The sequence below is a fragment of the Mugil cephalus genome, chromosome 19 (assembly GCF_022458985.1).
Source record: "Mugil cephalus isolate CIBA_MC_2020 chromosome 19, CIBA_Mcephalus_1.1, whole genome shotgun sequence".
Taxonomy (NCBI): domain Eukaryota; kingdom Metazoa; phylum Chordata; class Actinopteri; order Mugiliformes; family Mugilidae; genus Mugil; species Mugil cephalus.
Genome location: NC_061788.1, coordinates 21,452,717 through 21,480,408, shown reverse-complemented (window position 1 = coordinate 21,480,408; position 27,692 = coordinate 21,452,717). Strand labels below are relative to the sequence as shown.

Below are 27,692 nucleotides of genomic sequence, written 5' to 3'. Positions count from 1 at the left end.
TCCTTTATCATCAAAGTACACTTCCATTGATGTGCAGATTGCAGTCACAAAACCATTGATAACTGCAATGACCATGGCATTCTCTTAGTAAATCCATGGAAATGCCAGTTCACTGATGTGGTGTTTGTGTGTCCCAAGAGCAACAAAAAGTCCACAGAGATATAATTGAATAGTGTATGGGCACTTATTATGTGATAATTTTGAGTCACATGACTATAAACGCATGCAGGTAGCCAGAATTCAACCACACAATTGCAATGTCAGATGTAATAACATTATGTGAATTTAGAGTTTATAGAGCATGTTGCACGGAAAGCACAAAGGCTGGGACCATGGACTAACTGACAAGGCTGCTGAAGAACATACATAAATGTCACTTCTGTCCTTACCTTTGACTTGAGATTTGGGTGAGTGTGGTATTTTCATGTGCAGATAAGGCATATTTGTTCGTGGAGAATGTTGTTTCGGTTTCCTTCTCAGCTGCATGCTGTATAGTCGTCCCATTGCATTGCTGTACACACAGGAGCAAAAACCAGAATGACATCAGCAATGAGTGTATAGATTCATTTTGATTTCATTTGCTTTCATTTTACTCCAACCAGCATCTGCATACATTGGTAAGCTGCAAATCCTGAAGAGGCAAATTAGAAATCGGACGTCCTCTAGTAGAGTTCACAGGGTTGGAGCCAGTACCCGCATTGGTATTCTTTTTTCTCTTATTCCTTAGGCTCTGTCTCAGGCGGTCACGTAGCTTCTTCCTCTGACTCCTGTTTGTGAAAAAACAAAGTAAACTGTGAAGCAGCTCATATCACAACTGCACAACATACTATAAAGTGAAGGGTGTTCCACATGTACCGGAAAGAACGCTTTTATCCAAAATTTCATGTAATGTTATTGCTTGTAGGAATAATAATTATTGTTTTCTGTGTACTTAGATCTAAAACGTAGTTTGGAATATTTTTATAGTGTCCAAAAGGACCACAAAATGCCATACCCTTGAAAATTTTTAATTCTGCTACACATGTCTGAAGTAGATCAATGCCTTCATGTCTCAATCAAACACTGGAAATGTTGGCTTCAGAATCCTGGTTTTTGATCCTTAGTTAAACTTTGAAAACCATAGTTCATTTATTCAAGCTAGTTATTTTCAATTGCCAACATATGACTTGGTTACTCTCATCTTGACTATATAATTTGCACATGATAACGCTCAACTACAGTAACCCAATTAGTGGATCATTTTGCTGGACGATGGATAATTTAGAATTATCCATTGAATGTAACTATATTAGTCATATTTTTCTAGAGTACTTCAAATCTCATTGTAACAACTGATTTCTTCACTTCCTGGTTGTGTACTTGCAAGTATTCATTCATTCATTCTGTTATTAACATGCACTTATTTATAACACAGTTGAAGACATATGGGCTATTTGAGCACTATTAGGCATTATTTGCTAACAATTGTGATAAGTACCTACATGTTACAAATTAATTGTAAAAATGTGACATGAATTACTTTGTTTTGCAGTAGGCAACCACACACATGATTCCCACGACTAGGAGTGCAATGCAGATTCCTGATATTGTTAAAATACGTTTCTGATACAGCTCCTCAGCTTCTGAAAAAGAGGACAACCATTCTTTAAAATGTCATGTCTACAACACACAGTCACACACATACACTTTCTGTACATAAAGACTGTTCCACTCAAACAATAAGAAAAGGCTCTGTAGGTTTCTTTTATTTTTTTTACGTTAACCAAAATACCAAATGCATCCTTGTATTACAGTTCAATTTCTGCTATTAATATGTCAATTGAGTGGTCTAAAATCTTTAGAATCCAAATTTAAGGTCTCCTTATCCGAAGTGTTTGTTTAAGTCGTGTCTTTATGTCAAAAACAGAGTACCTGCAAAAATACTGACACCAGCATACAGTCAGCTAGTAAACAAAGAAATTATTCTAACACACCAAATTATCTTGAATTTTCATCTATCATCTTACCTTATTATCTTACCTCAAAAGAAATATTAATATCTTATAAAGGAGGAAATTGTAGCATGGTCTGTGCTGTGAGGATACATCCGCACTAATAGGTTTTCATGGTAAAATAGCAGTAATAAAAAAAAAAAAAAGCAAAATAACATGACTGGCACATTGCTTGCTATCGTTCAACAACTAATAGCCACAGACTGTAAATAAAGATGGAAGACCTAACAGCTCCCAAAAAGTGAAGTCAAAGCAAGTAGAGCCCCCCCTGGAGACTGTACTTTAGCTCCATCTCCTCCATGTTAGTGGATGGGACTTGGCCAAACCGAGTCTGTCTACTAAAATATTGGTGTAAAACATTCTAAGTTTTGTTATAGTTAACTATACAAACAGGATGTGACCTCATGATAACTCCCAGTTGCCTTGTCAACCACTTCATGAAGTGGCCTGTAGAGCTGTGAGAGTTGAAAAAATAAATAACTGTAACTGGTAGAGGTGGAACAGAGTGCAGTATTAAATAAACAAAAATGAGCAGGAATCTGGCAGAAGTGTGGGCGGGTCATTAATAACATGGTTCTGCAGCGCTCCATTCTCAGGTTGTAGTCTACTGCACAGACTGTGGCTCCAAACTCCAAGACGCTGCCACCACTTTCCCTAGGAAACTAGCATCGTTTGGCTAATGCAAGGCAGTGGGGACACATTGTCCATATTTATATACAGTCTTTGCTTAGGCAACATGGTCAGCAGCATTATCCATGTTGAATTTACCATCTTTGGTTTCTTCTGGAAAAGGGTAATGTAGCATGATGAGTCAGGGAAGGACACAAAGTGGCTCTGTTGCATTTAAGTCAACAGCATTTTCAATAGTCTTAGTTTTAGGGCTCTAAAAAGCTGGAGCATTGTTGACACCAAACACGAGCTCAGCAAAAGTCAGTTCACATCCGTATTAGTAGGGATGTAGCCTTAGGCGAAAAATTATAATTCAAACAGTTCACTTCACTAAGAATAAGAATGTGAATATGGCTAAAACCTTTAGTCACTCATTTCAAACACTATAATATTACACATTTATGATTGCATGAAATCATGCCTAAGATGGTTCTCATGTCTAACATTTTAAGCATTTGACTGGCCTGGAGAAGGAATTGTTTAAGAGCATATGGCATTGTATTTTAACTGTCGCATAAAATCAGAAACAACATATTGTTAATCATTATCAATGTACTAGTGCACAAGAAATGTGTCAAATTTAACCAAAAGGCAAATTTTCATCTGCTTTCACCAAGCATGTTCATATTACATATATCAGTAGGATGTCAGCAGATACACAATGTCCTGCCCTCACTATGATGAGAAGAAACAGAAACTGTAGTTTGTGGGGCTGCTGTAAGGAATAGTGGGTATGATGAACACTTGGAAACATACAGCCTGATGGAGGTGGACCAGTTGGACACAGGCAGATGGAGAACAATGATGCCACTATTTTGTTTCATGCTGTACATAAAATGCAGGGAGGGACAGCTGAAGGGATGTGAACATACAGCATCGGAAATGCACAGCCTCTCTGGCTGTCATGATGTCATTTCACGTGTGACATTTGTTAGTTAGCAGATGCATCACAGGTGTCATAAACATGGTCCATGTGCTGTTGTTACTTTGGTTTTCTAAAATTTGAGGAGAGTGTGACATCTAATGTGTGCTGATGGTCAAAGCTGTATGGTCCCCTCATCTAACAAGAGGAAAATAGCTGTAGTAAAGGGTATCAGGTTACAGTCTTACATCTTACATCTGCAAACTAAGAGGAAGGAATAATTCATACCCATAAATTCAATCCCAAGATGTTCTGTCAGTGCAGACAGGTGACAAAAGAAGGAAAAAAGAAAAGAAAATAAGATTTTTAGATGAGGAAATATTTCTCATGTGTTTTCAAATGAAGAGGTGTAGTCATATTTAGGAGGTAACACAAAAGTCATTATACATAAATGTGCACAAAGGAATTCTACACAATCTACACAATGTCGTGTTGCCAGATACCAGGATGGGACATGCTTTTCTATGCATGTAAGCAAAATCTTGAACAAACTGTTATGACACTATACAAACATAAAACACGCTGAAAATTCACACAGTAATATGAAGCTTGGGTGAAAGTTCCATAAGGAAGGTCCGTTGCCTCACGATCTGTTCCTTTCCTTTCTGGTGAATGTGGGCTGTTGCTCTATTTCCTCAACTTTTCCTCAATGTCACTATTTCCATTCTATGAAGTATTTGCCCACCTTCTCCCAGTTAATCATCTCTCATCCCTGTGTTTTAAAGTCATTGTCATTCTGTCACTTGAGGTGGTTCATTCCACCTCCCCATGGTCATCCCATAAGTCTTCATCAGAGGTCTCCTTCAGCCACTCATCATCTCTATCTCCATCACTAACACCACCGGCATCTAGACTCCAGGGTTCCTGTCCCTGTCTATCTCCAGGAGAGATCCAGCACAATGACATCATCTCTTGGCAACTGCCAAACTTTTACCTTACATGTTCATGTTTCTGTTCCTTCCAGTAAAAATTCATTCTGCACCACTTGAACTCACAGTCATAAACAGTATGAGTCACATAAGCTTTTGACAATTTTTTGATCAACTGTCCCCAGGTACTGGGATCCTTTGAAGGTACTCAGTGAGTTTCCAGTGAGATGACCTGGGTCTAGATTCAGTTCTGGGGGTATTATCTGGGGTAGTAAATTTCAAAAACATAAATTTTCAATTGTAATGCTTTAAAAAAAAATTACATGCCCTTTTCCATACATCAATGGACTACTGTTAGCTTTTGCATGTCTTACGGGCTGCTCAGACTACATGAGTTCTATCCATTTCTATCCATCCATTCTATCCATTTTTTAAATCAGATTGCATCACACATTTAAGGAGAAACACAGATCACACAGTACAGTATTTTCTTCACTAATCTTGAAAATAACAGCACAACACATTGAATGCACCACCTCACTTGATCTCATGGTGAAAATAGATGATTTTTCCATTACCATTATTTTCCATTACCTTACAATTCCCGTACAATTCCTTCTTTCTATAATATCAGATAATCAGATCATTCCAGGCCTGTGCTACAAATCCATCTAAATACTGACATATCTTGGCACCAGACTTGAGCCCAAGGTCATTACTCTAAATTGCATAGGCAGCGCATACTGCTGCCATTTCAAATTAATTGACAAAAAGTGAAAAATGTCCCATTTCTTCTTCACAAATTTTTCAACTCAGTTTGTGGCTGAAATGTGTGTTGCACATAAATAATTGATGTTCTTGGCCAGAGGAATTAATTGTAATAGCCCTTCAAAGTAGCTTTTATAACACCACCTACTGTCAATCACACATCAGAGACACAATTTTAAGCTTAGATGCTGGTAAATGTACCCCGTGTATTCTTAACACAACACTAGTTCAATTAAAGCATTTTACTGGACTGATCTGGGTATGATGTTAAATGTAATATGTTCAAATTTTAGGCACTACTGCTGCAACGATGTGTACTTACATCATTGGTCTTGCATGTTAGATTGCCATGCCACAAGTTCAGGAGACAGGTATGCACTCGGTCTGAAACACTCTAAATTTAGCATGCTGTGATCATCATGCACCATTTGCAAACACATGCTTAAGGCTCATTGTCTTCAATGAAAATGTCTGAAGGTCTGAAAATAACTAATGCTACAAAACATACTGAAAACATGTGATTTCAAACACACGGAGCAAACACTGTGATCGCTGTCACATCTTATCTATGTCAGTCATAGAAATATGTATAAATGGCACACCACCACAGGCACATTTCACATGTCTTGCCACGCAGTTTTGCATCTTTTGCATGTCATTTATGAGAAGGCTAGGGTAATGGCTAAGGCAAGGCATAAGGCAGTCATTCATCCATAGTACAACATTTGAGAATGCAAAATGAGTAATAGTAATTTAAAATGTAACTCAGCTTGTTACTAGTATGCTGTAAGATGACACCAGCCTTAGTGCACCAATGCATCCAATGAGAAAATGTCAAACCAGATTTTCCATCAAAAAGTCCATCAATCCATCAAAGCGGTTGTATTAGGGGGGAACACTAGGAGTGACCAAATGAACAGTTTGCTATACTATAGGAAAAAAAGAACAGGTAGACAAGCAAAGGACACTCTGAGAGATAGGTCAAAGATATCATCATCCAAGTGTACCATAAAGAGGAGAATAAAAACTGTATGTAATTCCTACATTTAATTTGGAAGTGACTACCCTCACATTAGAGTGGATCTAGCACTTTAAGACCATATTCACAAGGTAACTGTTACTCAAATTTATTTAGGGGACCACTGTCCTGAAACGACTAAAATTGTGTCAGTTTCCAAAAATATATGGACCTGGTTAAAGGTCCATCCATACTCAAATTTATATCTTATTCAGACGTAGCTGGCTATGATATCATATCCAAGGGATCACTCAGTTCTACTGGGAAGGTCTGAGGTCTAGAATGCAAGACATATAGTATATAGTATAGTCATTTTTGAAGTGCACTGGTACATCACAACTCTTTTCTTTTTCTGCATTTCACCAAAGACGTTGGAAAGCGTCCAGCAGTAATAGTCATCAAGAGATCAGAACATAACTGATCTCTTGCCATAACCCAATGGCTTATGCTCTGAGCTTCAGCGTCATAACAGGTTAAATGAATATTAAGTAGTAGAAAAGAATCCACTCGACGGAACCAGGAAAACTGAAACACAACAGGATGCAGGGTTACGGTGTTTCCACAAAACCGATGCAAGAGGATGAAGATGTCTTGCCTCTTATGAATCTTTAGAATCTGTTGGATTAATTTTTGTAGGGACATACAGTACACAGCACCTACTTGCTGGTAGGTGGTTTAGTTTGATCAATTTGATGTAACAGACAGGGTTCCAATTGCCAATTGCTCCTATATTGTATGGCCTTGAGTCATTGTCCGAACCACGTACTGCTTACCAGACTACATCCAACCTGCACAATCTTAGTGGAAATAGTCTGAGTAGATTGTAACAAAAGTAGAAAGAAGTTGGGTATTTGTTTGCTTGCTGTTTGAAACCTAGGATGATGAGCTGATTGTACTATGTTGAACATGGGAAGTTATTGACTCAACATGCACTTCATTAGGAACACTTGGATACATGCTTATTCATGCAATTATCAAGTCAGTAAATCATGTGGCAAAAGTGAACTGCAGGTAATTCAGTTAAAGTTCACATTAAACAGCTAAATGTGGAAAAGAAAAAACTGTGTTTCCAAATCCAAAAAAACGTTGAATAAGGTCAGCTGGACTTGTAGAATTTCTTGAAAGTCCAGCTGACCTTATTCAACGCTTTTTTGGATTACCATGACCTGGATGACTGAGAACCTTCACAGACATACTGTGTTTCCAAATGTTCTTGTCTCAATGCACAATGTTTAGTTATGAGTTATGAGTTTTCTTATACTAGGTCACAACAGCAGAAGACCACATCCTGTCAGAACAGAAAATCTGAGGCTGCAGCGGAACACAAGTTCACCAAAACCGGACAGCTGAAAACTGATTTCATTTAATCCAGGATGCTCCTGGTTATGTAACAATATAAGAATCTTTTAGCACAGTTTGGGCCTCTTACCACCAATCAGTATTGGAGTACTGATGCTGATATTACTACACACCCTTTTAGGGCCACAGTTTACCATCTTCTGATTGCTACAATGCACCATGTCACAAAGCTAAAGTTATTTCAAATAATTTTCATGAACAGTTTGCTTCCCAAGCAGCAGAGCAGAGGATTTGCAGCACAAATGTGCAGCTGACTAATCTAACGAAATGATGTGATCCTTTTGTGGAACCCACGTGGCAAAGAATTTAGGCTGTACTGCGAGCAAAGGAAAGTCCTACCTAGTATTAGTGCTGTTCCTAACATGAGATTTTTTGTTGAGTGTATATAACACACTCAACAAAACATATTTAAGCACAGTGACAATAAGGATGGGAATGTAGGTAATTCATCCTCTATTTTGAAAATATAAACACAATGTCCAAAACTTCTTCATTACCCCATGCAATATAAATGTAAAACATGAAAGAGAAACACTAACATCAGCATGCAAAACATTGGATAAATCACAGATCTACAGAGGAAACACAACCAGACATGTACAAATGTTAATCAGGCATGCTCAAGTCCAAGAGGAGGAAGATAAAAGAGGAAATAGACATACTGTAAAAGCTAGCCATTACATAGTTTTGGCAGCGATCACCAGTAAATTCATTTGGACACCTGAGTAGGAGACACAAGAAACAGACAAGAAGAGAGAGGGAGTTAGTTTAGACAAGAGCTGTGCAAAGCCCACAACAGTCATCACTGGTGTTTGTAGGGAGCACCACTAGACCAGTATGTCTAGCTATGATCAGTGAGTCTGAGTTCAATTAATCATCTCAGACGCAAATACATCAGTCTTGGACTATATAGCATTTGTATTTTGCACAGGCTCTCCAGCAAAGTAGCTTGAACACTCTCTTCATAGCAGACTGGAATTTGCATGTACGTACGACAACTCAGGATAAGTCCAGATTTTGGAATATAATCCTACATGTGGGGTGAGGTAACCCCAACTCTAAAAGCTACATACAGGAGCTATTGCATGGCAATCATACAGTATGTCCATCAGAAAGAGAATGGGGTCGCACTGGCTCGTTTCCACCAACTTGAATGCAGTTTGCTTTGCCATGGGCTTGAGAGCCACCACAGAGCTACATCATTACATCAGCAAGCTGCCCAACCAGCAATTCTTTAGTTGGCAGATAAAAACTTGGCTCCAAATTGGCACTCGAACTGCCGAAGTGGAAAGTCCTGATGGTTTAGTAAACCCAACTTGGCTGTAAAAGGTGGTCAGTCTATCACTGAGCTACTGGGACCAAGTAATGATGTTAGAGGTATGTTCTCCCATGTTTGGTTTCTTAGGGAATGGTGTAAGGCTGAATGGAAAGAGTTGCTGGGGATATGCATCACCTCCACACAAGACATAACACTTCAACCTGAAGTGAAGGTTGTTCACTGCTTTGAACAACATGGATGGAATGAGATGAGGTGTGAAGTACAGTACATGCAAATATTTAGTGTGCTACTCTGCAAAAGCCTTTAAAACCCTGTTTGAGGGCTTCATTTGATGCTATATAAATAGTTAGGCCTAATCAATATACAAGGGAATTGTGGATTTCTCCATCAATTCATGAAGGGGGTGAAACACCAGCAATGACATGTGGGACTGAATACAGTTATGTTCACATACGTTTTGGGTTTGAGACTTTGTTAAGCACAGCTTGTTCACATCGGTGTCCGGTGAATCCGGCCAAGCACCTGGTTGATGGGTCAAAAGGAAAAGACAAAAACACCATCTACATGTTACACACAAGACATGACCACATATGGACAAACACAGAGACATCCAGTATACAGTCACGCTCCAGGATCGATAAATGATGTTGACATTGGACAGTCATTGAAAACCCGTCCTTACATTCAGTGGCAAACTTGGTGTTCAAATGCAGTCTCAATGTTACCTTCTGTAATTAGATCAGGTTAATCAACATAAGCATGTTGTCCAAGTTTATATCCAGCACTCCGTTTCCCTTAATGTTCTCAAATCTGTCCACCTAATATAGATACAGACATCTTCATATTGTACTTAAAAAGTTTGGGAACTATTTCCAGACTGTCTTGTAAGACCCAACCACCATAACAAATATCAGGGTCCCATGGCCATTGGAGGTAGTATACGAGGTAGTAATATGATATTGGTCAATTGGTTTGACGCCTCGTTACTATACACTTTGCATCACTACATCTATTAAGTTAGGCAAGACAGCTTTGGGAGGGTGCATGTGGTTTTCCATTTACACTGCAGACTGTCTTAAACTGGAAACAGATGCCTTGGGATGGCCCAGAATTTACTGGATCATATATTTTGAGCTGTAAATCTATAAAGAGATTTATGGTCAGAATCACAATAAATAATAACAAATGTCTTTAAATCTGTCAAAAATGATGACATCTTGTGGCCAAAATCTTCGACTTGCATTGGTTTGGGTGGAAGTATTATCAGGAACCTGGTCTAGTTTAAAAAGACAAATCAAGGAATCTGAATCAAGTGTAAACTGCTGGTTTGATTTGGTTTGATTTTCATCTTTAATTTATGATACCTGACTGCTAGCAAACAATTACAGGTCCCATAAATTAAGAGGTTTACAACTTTTATTATTTACTGTGATCAAAGATTAGTTAGCTTGCTAGCCCATATATTGGCATGTCCATGCTAAGCCAGCACAATTTCAGACCTACACTGACCACACTGAAATGTCCAATCAGTGATAAACATTCCTGACAACAGCCATGACAGGAATCTTTGGCTAATCCTAGCGGATATCCTACAAATGTCACTTGTATGTCCCTCCAGATAGTGGACACGTGGCAGTGGCGGAGGGTGGAGAACTCTGCAGGACAAGTAATTGTTACAGCATTCACAAAAACTGTTTACACCTAACCCCCAAAACAGAGAGATGGTTATTCAGAATGGAGTCTGACAATAAACCATGTGTCAGTACTGACAAGTGTTTCATAGATGGAGAGCCTCAGGCGGAGTGCAATCTTGATGTACCTCTCCAAGATAGGCTGCTAACTTGTTATTTTTTTCTTAGACAGGCAATCATTTGCTATGTTAAATACTGCTAATACTTAGCCTTCTGCTAACCACAGCTTTGGAGCTATCTTTGGAGCTACTTCAGGTTATGTAGCTAACTAGCTTGAGTCAGATTCACAGATTTCACACAAACATCCCACTACATAGGATCACAATCACAGTTCGAGTGAGCACTTGTGAAGATTGTGCATAAGCCTGTGCTTGTCAGATGGGTGGGACCTTTTTTAGTGCGTCAGTGAAAACTGATAAGTACATTCTGTTACTTCCCCTGGTGGTTATCTCAGATTTTTTACCATCCAAGTTCTGTCCTTCAGACATATTACACACATACCACAGGTCCTGTAGAAACATTACACTGCAGGCATTTTTGCTTGTCATGATAAGAAAGAAATGTTAAAAACGATTGCATCCATTAATTTCCACGATCCTTACAGTTTAGCTCTTGATCAGCCACTAAACAGGATGTGAAAAATGTTTTTGCTATTTATTCTTTCACTCTTTCCCTCAAAACATCTAAAAAATCTAAACATTCAAATCCAACCCTTTCATTTAAGTAAGAAGGCTTTTTTTTTCTTTAATGGACCTTGGTTGCATTTCAGCAATCTGAAGCACATCTCAAAATCTACAAGTGAAAGTTTTAGAAAAGGCTATCACAATCCTCTGACCAGGACACAATACTCAAAACATAGAGACTTAGACAGATTGCATTAAATGAACCCACTCATACCTGCAGAGAAATTTCACACTGCCCGGTGTGATTTCAAAAGTGTAGCAGTCCCCTCCGTTAACACAGTAGTTCTTCTTGCTGTCACTGCAGGGAGTCACATGGCTGGAGGTCTTGGCTGTAGTGGTGGTGCTGGTGGTAGCTGCAGAAGGACATTCAATATTAGTGTATCAAGGAAAGAACACAGCTAAACAGGTTTCTCTCAGTTTGCAAAATGAAAGCAGCTTGTTAGCCAAAGCCAGAGCCAGCCTGTTTGTCTTTTTTTGCAACGTGTGGAAGAGAACCTCCCTTACTTTAATTCAACTAGCATTTCTATCTTGTGTGTTTCAGACATGGAGTATTGTCTGGCCTGAATGTTCGAGCTGTAGCCCTGTTTACTTCTCTATTGATCATTTTCATCTTCAGGAAGTTTGTCAATCCATATCTGACATGAGAAGAATAGAACTGAAAGAATATGGTAGCAATATCTTCAATAAACAGAGACCATGTTCCTCAATAAAATGTTGCAGTACCAATTCAAACATCTGTCAAATATTTACACAGATTTATTACTGGTAAAGGGGATTGAGCTGGTGCATAAATGTCCTCTCATGCTGAGGTTTACAGATGTCTATACCAAGTTATGTAATATGAGCAGAGAATAGGTTTTATAAGTTGAAGTTCTTTGCCCAATAAAGGTAGCTTAACTGTGCAACCTATTCTGATGACAGATAGGCTAAATGTATTATTCTGATATCATTTATGTATGATGTCAGAATAGAGTGTTTCTTTAAATTCTTACATTGCTATTGCCATTTTAATTCTATCCACTTCAGGAGAGACTCCCTACAGTAAAAGTGTCATTTATCAGAGAACACAATGTTGCTCTAAAATAACCTGACACATCGGATTTTTGTCATACAAAACCATCTGAGCTGTCGTCCTTGGAGACACTTTTGAAAGAGCAGGCACTTTTAAAAAGTACCTGGCAGTACTTTGAGCATTTTGAGTATATTGAATGAATCCTCTGTCTATCACCGTCCATCACAGGCTAACTTCAACCTATCCGACAGCTTCTACCTAAAACACGCCTCTAGCTGTTCCTCATAGGATGGTCAGAGCGAATGATAGCCAGTATCAAGTGCATTGGTTGAAGTCTGGCATTAAGGACTGCTGTCTGTGTGATCCCATAAATGTCGGGAGAATCCTGCCCACTACGCACTGCACCATCGCAAAACAAACCCTTGGAAGGGATTGCCATATTAGATTTCAAAAATTTCAGTGGAAAAGAACTTGATGAGTAAGACGTCAGCAGAGGTATGACAACAAGCCTTTTTCCAGCCTGACTCATCTCAGGTCAGCATCTCTGAGTGGAAACACTTTTTGCTGTGTCACTACAGGCCCCTCCCCTTTAAGCTCTTTCCTTATCTTCATATCATTTGTGGCAATGCACACATCATCTAGTTTGGATGTGAATAACCTCAAATTAAAGTGTAAAAGAAAATATGGAAAAGCGTAATTGGTGCCCTTTTAACGTACAAATCAGTAACGTCTTGGTTGTAGTGTCTAAATGATGCAGACGTGATCGCATGATTACAGATGATTCATAAAAAAGTCTCAGGGGGGAACGGCTGCAATGAGTAAAATACTGTCAACATGTGGAGGCATTATCTGCAACACACAACACACTTCAGCACTGCTACGTGCAGCTACCTCAGATTACCATCCCTGATAAAAGTATGAATGAGAGGATGAGAAGAGCGATTATGCAGTTGAGTAGAGATACAGATCGATCAGGGTGTAAGACATGCATTACAAATAGGGATGAATCAGAACCTGCATTATTGCCTTTAAAGATTGACGTTTAACCCTTTCCAATCTGGATGTCCCAGTGCCAGGGCCAGGACATGTCTGTATTGTCAACTACGTCAAATTTAGAAACATCTGTAAGACCGCATTTATTAGTAGTTAGTGTACTAGATTTCTGTAATATGTATCTCGATTGTTCTAAACCATAAACATACACCGATCAGGTGTAACATTATGACCACCTTCCTAATATTGTGTAGGTCTCCCTTGTACCTCTTAAACAGTTGTGACTCATCAGTGAATGGACATGAGTCTCCTAAGGGTGTCCTGTGGTGTCTGGCAGCAGAATGTTATAAGTGGGGGTCTTTGGGGTCCAATGGTTCGAAGGGTGGGGTATCTGCGGAGTGTCATTGCACTTTGGTGCCTGGTCTGGTCTAGGTGGATGGTACATGTCTTAGGTTACATCTACATGAATGTAAGGTCCAAAAGTTTCCCAACAGACCATTAAACTTGCAACGTTCTCATTAAAATGGCCTCATCCCCACACATATCCTGTTAGATCTTGTCTGTACTTGACTCCACTGTCATTGGGATTAAAGGAATAACACTTTGCTGCTTTATGGTGGTCATACTTATCATACTGATTCCAGTTTTTTTGTGTTAACAATAATTTTCTCTATGCACACAAGAGTTGTGTCATGGAACTCCACAGTGGTCTCTTCTGTCGCCTGCTCTGTTTAAGAACTGACATTTTTCTTCAGTGATAGTATTTGAAAACACTATAATAACTGTTGTTGGTGAGATGGAGACACAGCTAAGAACATGCTCTACAGTAATATATGAACACATGGACAGCGGGAGAGATGAAAGGAGAGGTGCTCATTGCATCACGGGAAGTCCCCCAGCAGCCTAGCAGCTAGGCATAAAGCAACATAACTAAGGGATAGTTCAGACCAGCACTAACTATAACTTTTATTAATAAGCAAGTCCCAATCTCATTCTACATTTTGAAACTCTAGGAACCACAAGTAAGTCTTCACTTTGATATGGTACTATGAGGTCTTTGAGATAGAATCGAGCTAGGCCTTTAAGGGCTATATGCAATGAGGAGAATTTTGCATTCAAGATCTAATAGAAAGTCGATGAAGAAAATTTAAAACTAGAGTAATATGATCTGTCTTGCTAATTCCCGTCAGTGCTCTTACTGCAGCATTTTCAATTAGTTGGAGGCTTTTTACAGAGCTATTTGTACAACCTGACAATAATGAATTACAGTAATCCAGCCTGGAACACATAAACGCAATGTTACTTGGAGACAGGATGTTCCTAGTTTATATATTATTTCGCAGGGGAATGAAAGCAGTCATGGGCACTTGTTTTATGAAAAAATGACATGTCTTGGTCAAATTAAAAGTAAAGTAAGTAAAACTGTAATTTCTTGGTGAGGTTTTTTTTTTTTCTAAATCTCACTGGTGGCCTGGCAATAGTTACTCACTTTATCCATAAATTTGAATATTCTGTCCTTCCACTTACAGGACCTCGTATAGACTTTGATTATTTTGTGAATTTGCGTTACAGCAATTACTGATGAATCTTTGTCTGTGGATGTATTAGAAACCAGAGCCAACCAATAGCATCCTAGCAATGGGGGTGTGTCCCTGAAGGGTTTCAGTTACTCTGCTCAAAGCATACTGCTGTTTCCGTCTTCATCACACTCGTGCAGAGAGGAATGCAGATATCCTCGCTTAGTTTATGCCGGTGGATCAGAAGCATCAAACCAATAGGCAGTTACACGGTACTGGAGCCTAGCCAAAGGCTGTTTCATGGCTCTGCTAGTCAGGCTCTTTGGGCAGAGCTGCTGGGGTTATGCTTGCACAGAAATCAGTCTGCTGCAGTGGATGGGGTTTCTGTCAGGTGTTGTCAAGGGCAAACCATGATGCACTGCAGCAGCAGCAGAGATCTCGCTCTGCGTGATTTACCGGAATCACAGCAGGCACATCTGAGACTAGGGAAAAGAAGTTGGAAAAGAAATCATCCAAATGTGAATCAAATATTTACACCTTTTTATGAACACAGGCTACTTTTACCAAACGTTGGATTTAACTGTCCAAAACTTTTTAAAATTTTGTTGAAATAAAGAATATAGAGAATATAATCTCTAAAATTAATAAATAGAAGAGTTGCTACGGCAGAGACACATATGCCTTTCAAACATTTTGAAAGAAAACAGAACTGAACAATTATGAAGTAAGTGGGGAATACAGAAGTTGATTCACACTATCTCTGACTGAGAGACACATCAGTACATTCACAGACACTAGTGGTGATGACACATCACACTACATCTGGTCACAACTATGCAAACTGAATAAATGATGATGCAGACCCAGATGACCACACAAACACATATTGCAACTAAGCCTTCTGAAATGTTGATGTATGTTCAAAAATTGATAAATTGGTTGGATTATTTCTACTTGTTAGTTTACAAAACCCCAACAAAGGAAGACGCAAAACACAACAGTGAGTAATATGTACACCAGTCACTGGGTGAAGCATGTCTACAACATGCAAATTTGTTAACTGAAATGCTGAACTGTGAGCTGTACAGATACTACATGTTCGGGCATTTTACTTATCTGCAGCACTGTCCAGATTTTGATTGCCCGTTAGTGACGGAGGAAAATGCACCGACGGTTACAACACGGAAATTGCTACATTTTGAATGAGAGTAAAAATGTGCTTCAGTGATTTATTGCGACTCTTTTTGTTCTCCCACCTGAAGGCCAATGTATATTTTGTTCACCCTTAAGCAGCTGTGTGAATTTATTATTTCACAGCATTCATCAGCATCACCCTCATAAAACAATAGAGTGCACTTTTTGTCAATTTCCCATCCAGCAATCACATTAAATCCAACTAATGCTATTCTGACAGACAACATTTGGTGATAAAATATTAAGGGTAGACATTTGCCACTTACATCATTCATTACAGCTGTATGATTCATGGCTACTTCACTCAAACCAGCTGTCACAAACTTAAGTAGGTCAAATGACAAGAACATTAATCTGCCTTTTCTCCTATTATATAACCGTTTGACCCTAAAAATATTCCAGTATTTGTAATTGAATGAAATTTATACTTGAAAGGTTGTAAGAGCATGGGCTGGGATCTAATACTGAGTTGATTTAGTCTAATTCCATTAAATCCTTACATGATGAAGATAACACAGTTTGCTGACACCTTACAATGGACATAGGGGAAAGTTCAGTTTGTGTTCAGACTATTTTAGTGAGGTGTGGATTTCATTGCTTTTCATTCATTTCATCGTTACTTTGAAGGCTTTAGTTTGTATCCACCCACATAGTATTTGGATGCCATTTAGAATGAATTAATTAGTGAACTGGTTCATGGTGGAGAGGGTTTTCCACAAAGTTTTTCTTTTCACAACTATCCACAAAAATAATAAAGTCGCATTGCTTTATGGTGGTTTGAAACCAATAGCTGTTTTGTTGGATGTAAGTTTGAACAGGACGATTCAGTGGCTCACAGCCTCTATTTTGTTTCCAGGTGTGGTATTAAAGCAAGAAGTAGTGTGCCGTTATGTAGTGTAGAAGAGACTAATGGTGTGGAAGTGGCAGTGGTTCATAATGTTATTGTATGACTTCTTAGACAATGACTGACAATGATGCAGCTGTGGCTCAGTAGGTAGAGGTAGGTTGTCCAGTTGGATCCCACACAACCACATGTCGAAGTGTTTTTGAGCAGGACCCTGAACCCCGAGTTACTCCCAGTACTTCATACTATGTGTGTAAATGTGTGTTCAGTTGAATGAAGGAGCAGGTGGGCGTGTCACTGTGACTGCAAAAGCTCTATTTGGAACCAATGGGTGGAAAAGCCCTGTATGAATACAAGATGATTCCATAGAAAAACCTGATACAGGGGCTATAGTCTGAATTCCTCACTTGGCCCAACACGCACAAGAGGAAAAATGACAGCCCTTATAAAACAACCTGGCAAGAATCTTTATTGCCAAACCTCTGTCTCTCGTCAGTGATATAGAGGAAATCAGACTGAGGATTATGTCTTGAACTACTGCGCCGTGATAAGAGAGCAAGCTGGACAGAAATATCTCTGATGTTGATATTGAAATTAAGCTTAGGTAAAAGTTCAATAAGGACGATTTGATCTCTTGAATTTTCCCACGCTGTCAAAATCAGTCTGTCCTCTTCCAGTCAATCACTGGGGGTGAGTTTATCAAAAAAAAAAAATCCACATTTGGAAATCCCATTTTTTGCTATCTGGGATCAGGGTTCAGGTTTTTCAAAGCAGCATTGGGTTGGATCACCCCGATCCAGATACACAGTTTGGGCTAACAGCTATGTAAGGAACAACAGGTAGAAGAGCCAAAATGGGCTCACTGTTTCTTATTTTAAGACAAAACACAAAAATAACATAAAAACTTATAATTTCTTTTCAACCCCTCATCTGAGCCACAGCAATTGAACAAAAATACATTGTGCATATTTTAAAAATGTCTTTTTGTTTGTTGTTGAAATCTGTTTGGGGGATTACTTCATGGGGACAACATCATTTTTATTTTATTTTTATCTTTTTCACTGTCATTGTTAAACAAGTCAAGTGCAAAATATGAATAAAAGCATAAATGATACAAATGTTGTATTATTCGACCAATACATAAATTTCACTACATTTTCTTCCTGAAATCCACCTTGAAATCCTGCCCCCTGTTGGGATCAGGATGACCTTGTTATTTTGGATCAAAGTTATCCATATGCTACTGAAAAGTTTTGAACAACACAAACTGAAGGTTTGATCCAGATTAAAACTGGGATTGGATTATGTGATCTAATCCGATTTCAGAATCCTTCTTTCCCCTTTGAACAACCCTTTTTCAAAATGTGATCCAATCCGATAACCGAAATCCGATCAGATTACCTTTGAACAACTGGCCCTGGAAGAGGACACCAATGACTCCAGTAAGACCAAATGAGGGCCGATTGCATTCCTGGCACCTTAGTGTGCACCATCCTCATTTGTACCTCCACAAGCCAGCTGACTGCTCACACAGGAGCAGAGGTTACAGTCGCAGAGGTCTTTAATCAGGCACACTTAAAGATAGCACTTCCTACAGCCCATAAAAAAGTTTTTAAAAAAAGCAACATACCAAGAGCTTATGACTTTCAAAAGAAGCATGTTCACTGTATGTGAACAGAAATCATAGAAGATACAAACTATAACTTTTGATTTTGATGCCTTTAACCAGTTTTTGCTCAGTTTGACAGACCAAATGAAAGACCTCTGCCCCACTAACTATACTTCACCACCTGACATGGATCACACAGACCCATGATGCACAAGAACACAATAAAAGGCAGCTGGTCCAGTTGGGATATCAGGGTGCAAGTTCACTTAGCAAGGGCGTTTGCTGACATATTCAACCTCTCGCTGTGCAAGTGGTGTTCCCACTTGCTTAATAAGTTAGTACCTATAACTGGACTTCAGAGTCCTGAGTCCTGACTGGAAGAGACAGCTTCTCTGTGTGTAGAAATGTTTTCTAAAGACCAAATCCAGCGCCTATACTTTAGACTTAGACAAACCATGTTTGAGAATCATCTTAAGGTACACTACTAGTATGTACTAGTATGTCAGACTAGTGTATGACACATACATCAGGATGTTGAGGCTTGATTCTTGAAGTGCCCTCACCACCATACGTCCTCATGAACTGCCTTTAAAACTCTTTAAACTAGGCTTTGGCTCCTCACTGTACTCTTGGATTATTTTGTCATGGTTTGAAGTCAGTAGCTCTGTTTTGCAGAAATTACGTTACTGTACTGCAGAAGAGACTAATGGCGTGGAAGTGGATACTCATGTAGTGCCTTGAATTTACAAAGAGTTTACAAATCCTTTGAATTCTGCATTGTTCAAATCTGTTTACTATCTAGCACTGTCATTCCTTACCCTTCTTAGTACATACCATCTACTGTCAACAAGTAGTGTGAAGCCAAAAAGCAAAATATGAATTACTGAACCCTCATACACTCATGAATTATACCACAGTGGTCACTATGGGTTTCACCACTGCTAGTGATAGCTATTATTTATCAGAACCACAACAGTTCTTTTAAGGCCTTAAGGTATGCTTATGAAGAAGCCACGCCATTGTAAGGATTTGTATTTGTGCACTGGTGAGTTGTAATCACTGAACAATTAAAACAGAACAACAACCAAAGCAGTAATTCACCCTGATTAGTGTGACTTCTATGCCTTTGTGTTGAGCTTCTTAGTTTACAGTATTTCAAACGACGCCGACTGGAAATGATGTTACTTTTACTGAAATCAGAAAGGAAAACGGACAGCACTGTGTTTCTTGTGTCTGCCCAGCCTACCTCAGGCTACAGCGTAGATCCAACGTGGAAGTATGAATCAGCTTTAGCACTGATTCATAAAAGTAAACCTTGCCCTTGAGGAGCATTTTATTTGTCAGAAATTAGACGGATATACAGCAAATGCAAGATTTAACCTCACATGCTCACACTGCCATTTCTAAGAGATTTGTTCTTAAGTGTTAAGAGAATTTGCGGCATTCATCTTATGTTCTGTGTTGTAGGTAAACATGTACATCTAGTCTAACTTTATGTATTTCCAATAGTGTGAAATATACACCCTGTTCTGAAATTATGATACCACAGTAATTGATATGACATGATATTGTAACAAACTAAAATGAAACAAAATACAGGAGACAAACTTGTAAATCATCTCGTAATAATGATTTAGTTTTTTTAATTACATATATGGAACATTGACGTTTTTGTACTTTTAACATTTGCATAATTCAGTATTATCCGTCTTCATTAGAACTTAACCTACTGCAGACATTAAGGCCATGACACCATCAGTCTGATGGCCAGGTGCTAGTGTCGAGCCATCTGTAAGCATCGGTGCTCCTCTTTTCCCCAGTGCCAGATCCTGGTCTGCGGCTTTTATGTCAACTGACCATGTTGCATGTGCAATGGGACTCTGATTAGCTGTTCAGTTTCATCAAAATGTGCATGGCTTTTCATCTTCGCTCTATCTGGACATTCCAATATGCAAGTCATTGCAAAAACAGCAAGGTCATCTGGAGAGTCCAGCTACCTCTGCCAAGCTGCTCAGCTAATACTTAGCTCTTCTGGTTTCCAACAACAAATACAGACAACTAATTTTCTGTTATCTGTGCTATATGTACCTGAAAGCCGTTGTCTGTCATCTCTGAGGTGTGTTCAAGTGCAACTTTTTGGTCCAGACACAGGACAGAAGGAGTAACATTATAGTTAGCCTTCATCGCTAGCAGTTTGTGTCCTTTCGTGTCTTCGTGTCTGGGACATTTATATTATCCCTTCAGTTGTCTCTTGTTTGTGAGCCTTAGACAAGTGTGCTATAGATTTTTGGCTACTTACTTTATGCCACACTCTTTACCTTTATTTATGACACAGTGTAGTCACAGACACATATACTACTTTCTAGTTGTTTTCTTCACTGGCACTGGTAAACATGTTGCGTGTTGCATTCAGGTTTGAAAATGCGTGGCGGAAAATCTTACTTTTTACTCTTTGCTACAGTTTGTCTTTGTTACAGTTTTGTGAACAAAATTAAGCTGAAAAGAAAATATACTTCAGGATGAAACAGGAGATTTATGAAGAGATTTAAGAGACTTTGAGGAATTTGAGCTTTAACATAAGAATGTGGAGCGTTTCATGCGTGAGGCCTACTGACAGTCAGTGCTGCTGTATATAGCTTTGGTGAGGCATGGCTGGAAGCTAACACCCCACCTACCACCATTACCTCGGATCAGCTAACCCGCATAAAGCCTAATAAATCACAGCGATGTGACTACAACAGTAACATCACAGTGGCGACCCACTGGCAGACAGACTGTATTAGTGGGTTGTTTTCCCCTGCGGTGGAGGGATGGAAGGGGCATCAATTAGCCAGCAGGCTCTGACCTTGAAATGGAGCACAGGCAGAAAACAGGAAGTCTCCCCGTACCACAGCCTGGAGTTTTAGTTTCTGTCATGCATCATTTATCGATTTTCATTTTTTCATCTGACTGGAAGTGTGCATCCACACATTTTAAGGACCTTCTGCATTGATTACACAGGCAGTCTGCCAGGTAAATCATTCAAAATAACACTATGACAGCCTCCATTTATTTTAGTGTGCCTAAATTACTGCGATATAAACGAAGGGGTCATTAATACTTAAAGGGGATGGAGTGAATGCTCACACACTGACTCACTGTAGTGGCAAAGTAGGCTTGAATGGAAGTGTTTCTTGCACACCTATCTATCTATCTGTGTAGCAATAGTTCAGAGGCTTAGTCATGGGCCTCTCTGCAACACTCTGCAAGTCACAGCGTGTCTGTTTTCAGGCAAAACCCTGAAAACAACACCTGTCGCAGCTGATAGTTGAAGGACAAAACATTTGAAGACTCTGTAACACTTATTTTGTCTTAAGAACAACAACGACGACTTGTTTCTCTTGTTCATGGTTACATCCTTTATGTTAATGTTAGAGCCAGCGACAAAGGAGATCCTGTTTAAAGGGAAAATTCCACCACTTCTATGTAACAAGTGTTGAGTACTTACTGATAGTCGGGATGATGTTGTTTAATCCCTGTGTTGTCTTTGCGTGGGGAGTCTGCTTTGGGCCTGTGGTACGTTCAGCATTGTATTGCAGTGTAACAGAGGGGTCAGTCACTCGTGGAGGCTGAGACACGTATGGCCCTCGTGTAGATTTCTCCTCCACTAAAACCTCAGGATGTCCTGGGGTAATGGCGATGGTGGTGGTCAGGGAGACAGTAGAGGGAGATGAATGAGGAATGGAGACAGTTATGACCAGCGTGGGGTCTACTGATATGATAATTGGGTCCTGTCCGATGGGTTTAGGATCTAAGTGTGTGGGTGGTTCGTACTCAAAGATCTTGTCTACGAACACCCATTTGAGTCCAGCTGTACAGAGGGCTAAGCTAAGCAGACAGGCCAGGATGGGCAGAATGCAGATTTTCTCTGAGTGCAAGCAGTTATTAATCTGTTCCATCTCTATGCAGACGCAGCAGGTCCCTGGCAAGGCCACAATTCCCAAAGCCCCCACATGCTCCCCATCGTCACCATCACCACCTCCACCTCCATCTGCTGCTCCATCCACAGCCTCTTCCTCACTCTCACCAGCTGCCTCCGTCTCCTCTGGTTTCTCCTCAGGGACTTGTCCAGTATCAACAGTAGAGCCGGAGGGGGAGGCCGGACCAGGAGGGGGAGTTGGCCCTGCGGAGAGGTCCTCCATTCCCTCAGTCATCCTTTCCAGCTGCTGGATAAAGTGTCTCAGAACACCTCAACTATTAACTCAGAGCATCACACAGTGACTGTCTGCCACCGGTGTCCTTGAGTAGGTTTGCCATCATGATGCTGCAGAGTGAGAGCTGGGATTTCACAAGAAGGTAAAAGATTGGTTCAGCGAGACGAACCTTGCTAACAGTGCGGGACGTATGTAGGAAGCCTGTGCACGAGGGAAAGGAATTCCTTACTCATGCTTTTTCACAAGAGGGCACACTGGATCTGTACAGTCATCAATGTTGCTGCAGGCAAAAAAAGAAAAGAAAAGAAAAAGATTGATCCGGAGGTTAGATTCTTTAAATGTTCTTCGTGGTCTAATAGTGAGCAGCAGTGAAACAGTAGCACTCACTCACCTGAACACTTGGAAAGAAGAGGCGGTGTCGATGTGGTGGGGCAGCTGCAGCTGCAGCAACTGTAGCGCAGAGGACAGGACGGCCGAGCACTGCAGTGGCAGGAGGGACATGCTGTCTGGTCTACGGAGCTCCAAGCAGCTGAAAGGCTGAATCATCAGGGAGCGGCAGGTGCCCTTCCTCTCAGCCCAGCCAAGGAAATAGATGAGTAAGGGGAAAGAGAGAGAAAGAGAATCATAGAGGGAGGGAGGGGGGATGCAGTAGCACAGAAGAGCAGGGAAGACTGGATACTCCCCTTTTTTCTGCTCTCACCCCTCCTCTCTTAGTCTTTCCTCTCCAAGTCGTGAGCAGGGCAGCCTCGGGCCTCCTCCCTCTCTGCCTCTCTTCCTGTCTGGTGCCGTGTCCGTGCTCTCTTTGTAGGCTGCTCCCAATCCCAGCACAAAGCATCCAGCTAAGCAAGTTCCTACTTGATCCAATTAGAGTGCATGTCAGCGAATCACACACAGGCTAACTGCTGTAGCCACCCCCCCTCCAGCACCACTCCCCATTGATTATGCTGATACTAAAGGGTGTGTTTTTTGTCAAGGGGAAAGAGCCAAGGAAGCAGACATATGATCCGCCCCAAGGGGATGCAGCCATTGTGTGCTACTCCTTTCAAGTAGCTGCATTAATTATTGTAATAACATAATAGCACAGATGATAATAGGAAGGATATATATATATATATATTGCATACATTGATATATTTGTAGAACTGTATAAAAAAGAAGAAAAGCAAAAGAAAATAATTAAAAATGTTTGTTTTTGTTGTTCTGTGATTTATTTCTCTCGCTTCCAACACATAAATCAAACCCATTTTGCAGCAATATTTTAATACTTAGTATTAAAACTAACTAATACTACTAATGCACATCCTGAGTCAGTAGGTTTTGATTTTGTCAAAACTTGAAATGGTGCCAATTTTTTTTTTATTTTTCGCTGACAAAGTTAATACTTTAATGTTACCCAAATACGAAGAAATTATCCAACTGAATATATATATTAAGTCATTTTCGCCAGCCACATTTATATACTGACAAATAATTACACATCCCTCAGTCAAACTTCCAACATGTATTTAGTTTTTTTAGTTTTTCCTCCATGATGCTGGTAAACCAGAGCTATTGATCCCAAATCTCACACTTCCTCTAATGCAAGTGTGACCGAAAGCCCCCAGACCGCCAATAAAACTATTACCTCCCCAGCCCCCAGCCACACTAGCAAATGGGCTAACAGGATGGTCCACCGTCTTCAGGAGGAGTCCTCTCTTCAACCAGATGAAGACAGTCAGAAAGGTCAGGTCACTGCCACCCTGAACATTGACACCGCTGCGACCCTTTCCAATCCTCAGACAGAATTAATACCAGTAATGGTATCTGTGGGAGAGGACTTCCTGTCAGGCCTCTGAATTAGTGACCTGCATATTGATTAACTTCTCAGCATTTTCACCCTCTTTAACTGGTGGGGGGTGGGGGGTCGGGGGGGTGTTAAAATGTGCAATGGTATGGTATAAATGGGATAAATAAATAGTAGCTGAATTAAGTACAGATAAATAAATAAAATAAATTAATGGAATTTATACCTAACTAGGATGAATGAACAGAACACAAGGAAATAAATAATATTGTTTTATCTGTATCTGGGATGTTTTGTCTTCAATGAGGAAGTTCATATATCACCTATATGCATATTTACAGACATTACCCGACAAGAGGTATGGGGATAAGCAATGCTTGTGGAAATCAGTTAAAAGTAAAACAAATTAAAAAAGGGAACAGATGAAACTGTCAAGAGAGACCTTGCCACAAGCTTGTGCATTTGTGCTTTTTACACTCTCAAGCAGAAGTACACGATGAGACAACCTACTCACTTGTGTGAAAAATTCATGGGGCTTTGGGGACCTGCTACAAAAAATACCAGCTCTTTTTGCTATGGTGGTGGGCATTTGGTTTGTTGAATCCTTTCTTGTGGATGGACCTGAAGACGAGACACTATAATCCAGAAAACCTTTAACTCTGGCTGCCCAATGAACACAGTGCTCATCTCCACAGCCGGCATCCAGCGTTGTCTTCTTGTTATTCTATTTTTTTGTTGTTCTATTTTTTCACCCTGACAATAGGTACCTAATATATGCCACTACATTCACTACTTTTCTTTCACCGATAAAAACCTCAACATTTTATACTTATTTCTTTTTTACTTAAATAAATACTTGCTTAGCTCCAACTCAATAGAGTGGATGAAGGCAAAGGTCTGGACCCAGGCAAAAGCTAATCTGTTTTAATCTGCTTTAGTCTGCTAATCTGCCAGCTCTTCTTTAACTAACACTCACTCAGTCTCTCAGACAGTGTCTGTTACCTGCCTTATGTTCTGGCCTCTCTGCTGGCCCGTGCCATATTCAGTGTCTTAACCAGCCAGATTCTGGACAGCACCTGGGTGTGCCTCTCCTCAAACCAGCACCTCAGACCTGTGGGAGGCTACATGTGCTTGGGATAGAGATTTGGGAGATGAACCAAAGCTGCTTCTCTAACCTCTCTAATTGGGCTGTATTCTCCCTCTCTTTGTACAAAGGAGCACTCCCACAATATGATGCTACATCTGACTAATCTGACTTGCTAGCCTTGACCTCAGTCTATGAGTTGAGTAGATTGAAATTCGGTGGCCAATCCAAGAACATCCAATTCTTTGTTACTGATCTAAGCCTTGATGAGCATGGGTTTGGGTCATATGTTTGTTGCAGAGTGAAGAATCTAGCCAGTCGGGCTGGGGGAATTGTTTTGTACATAGCTAGATAAAGAGTATCCATCCATACTTCTGAATTCCCTGGATTGTGGCCACAATTTTCCACTGTCCAAACCTTTCCAGATTTTCCAGGTCTGCTGTTCAGTGAGCTTTCTTGTATTCTCCTCAAATAAGTGGGTCATCTGATCTTGTTTACAGTGAATAATACCTGCGCCCACATGGGTTTGACCTTTCGAAAATGTTGCTGTGACAACCGACAAATCAAGAACTGTAAAAAAAAACTCTAATCCAACTAGGAAGGGCACCCTGTCTCCATGTTGGTAGAGTTTTGTGGCTCCGAGTACAATAGTGCAATCTCAACAGATAAATGAAGGCATCGAATTGATTTTTTTTTTTTTTTTTTTTTTTTTTGGTGTGTGTGTGCACAGTAGAAGGAAACACCTGACGTACTTTGATCAAATTTGATGAGTTGATAATGGCTCCATGCGTGCACCACAGGTTGAAGGCAAATAAATAACATTTCACTTTAATTAAATGAACAAAGTGCCACATTTATAAACAGCATTGCTGTATGAAGGAAAAGGTTTGGGTGGATGTCACACATACTGACACACACAAGATTAGTCTTTACAACAGGGGGGTGAAATTTATTTTAGTTAGAGGGCCACATTCAGTACAGTTTGATATCAAGCGGGCTGAACCAGTAAGAATATAGAACAATAATCTATGTGACCAAGATTTTTCAATTTCTTTTAGTGCAAAGAAGAAAGAAGATGTGGAAAAACTGTAGTCTTTTTTGGACTTCCAAACCCATACTGCAGGCAAGATTAGACCCTCTGGTAGACCACTTTTGGAGTGCGGGCCATATGTATGATGCCTGTGATTTACAATGTTAGAGGCTGATTCTTGCAACAGAAGAAAGCATTCAAACTGGAAAATAGGTTCCCCATTCATGCTGGATTGCCAGGTTGACTGACCTACTAATGTTAGCGACACCCAGTTTCTTTGTAGCACATGGTTCATATTCTGACATCAAGGTGAGGAGTTAGCAACAAGGCTGGAAACTGTCCAAAGCAACTACCAGCCATGTAATAATGTCATTAATCTTCTTATTAATCTTTAGGAATAATGCCAACCTCCTCTAATTTCTTTGCAATGGAGGACAGTTGTTCACGGCCTCACCAGAGGGTGCTGCTGTGCAGGGGAGGATTATACGCTTTTATAAGTTTTCCTGTGAACGTTAATAATAAATTCAATAAAACTAGGTCATTCAACCAGGAGTAATTTAAGCAGAATACTTGGTTAACTGGAGCTTGTCAAAAAGACAATTGGTGGGCCTAATTTATTTTTAATCCAAATGGAACTGATAATGTAGTTTACATAATGTTTGAATTATAACTAATTAATTAATTATAATTGAAATGAGCAAGTAGCACACACATTACTTATAAGATTAAAAAGTTGTTCTATTATCTATCTGGTTGTTGTTTAAAATGCCGGTGTAGGTACCAGATCTGCGATCTTAATCCTGTGCGAATCGTCGATGTCCATGATTTGTAAAGTAAAGGATAAAACTAATGATCGACATCTCCGAGTTTTTACTTTTTCACAACTTTTGTTTGATTTGCAGCTTTTTTCTGTCTCTTGTCACTTAAGAATTATGAAGGGTGTTTGTCTGGACAGATGTTAGAGCTAAAAGTCGAGATGTCGCTGAACTATTCACCCATTTACACGGATGAAATCATTAAATCAATCATTAATGTGTTCATCGCAAAGGTGGAGCTGATTTAAATACCACCGGTTCGTTGGTAATCTCTTCCAAGGATACTGTAAATAGTAACAAAAATATATATATTTTTTATCATCTGTTATAACTCATGAAATAAGTAAAACTGTGTCTAAAATGCAGTGG

At 39.8% G+C, this 27,692-nt stretch overlaps 1 protein-coding gene across 8 annotated transcripts in view; it reads right to left on the bottom strand.

Moving 5' to 3' along the window:
* Positions 1–23,580, bottom strand: part of nrg1 (neuregulin 1) — a 30,361-nt gene extending 6,781 nt beyond the window's left edge. The window contains exons 1-8 of one of the 8 annotated variants that reach the window (XM_047570377.1): positions 23,003–23,580; positions 21,906–22,891; positions 11,464–11,602; positions 8,259–8,317; positions 3,811–3,834; positions 1,520–1,622; positions 614–767; positions 390–511 (exon numbers count right to left, since the gene is read on the bottom strand). In XM_047570377.1, the coding sequence (XP_047426333.1) occupies positions 390–511; positions 614–767; positions 1,520–1,622; positions 3,811–3,834; positions 8,259–8,317; positions 11,464–11,602; positions 21,906–22,611 (1,307 nt within the window). In that variant the 5' untranslated portion in view covers positions 22,612–22,891; positions 23,003–23,580. Of the gene's footprint in view, positions 1–389; positions 512–613; positions 768–1,519; positions 1,623–3,810; positions 3,835–8,258; positions 8,318–9,329; positions 9,398–11,463; positions 11,603–21,905; positions 22,892–23,002 lie in introns of all 8 variants that reach the window. The other 7 variants (XM_047570371.1, XM_047570378.1, XM_047570373.1 and 4 more) reach the window with 7 other exon arrangements.
* Positions 23,581–27,692: the final 4,112 nt, after the last annotated feature.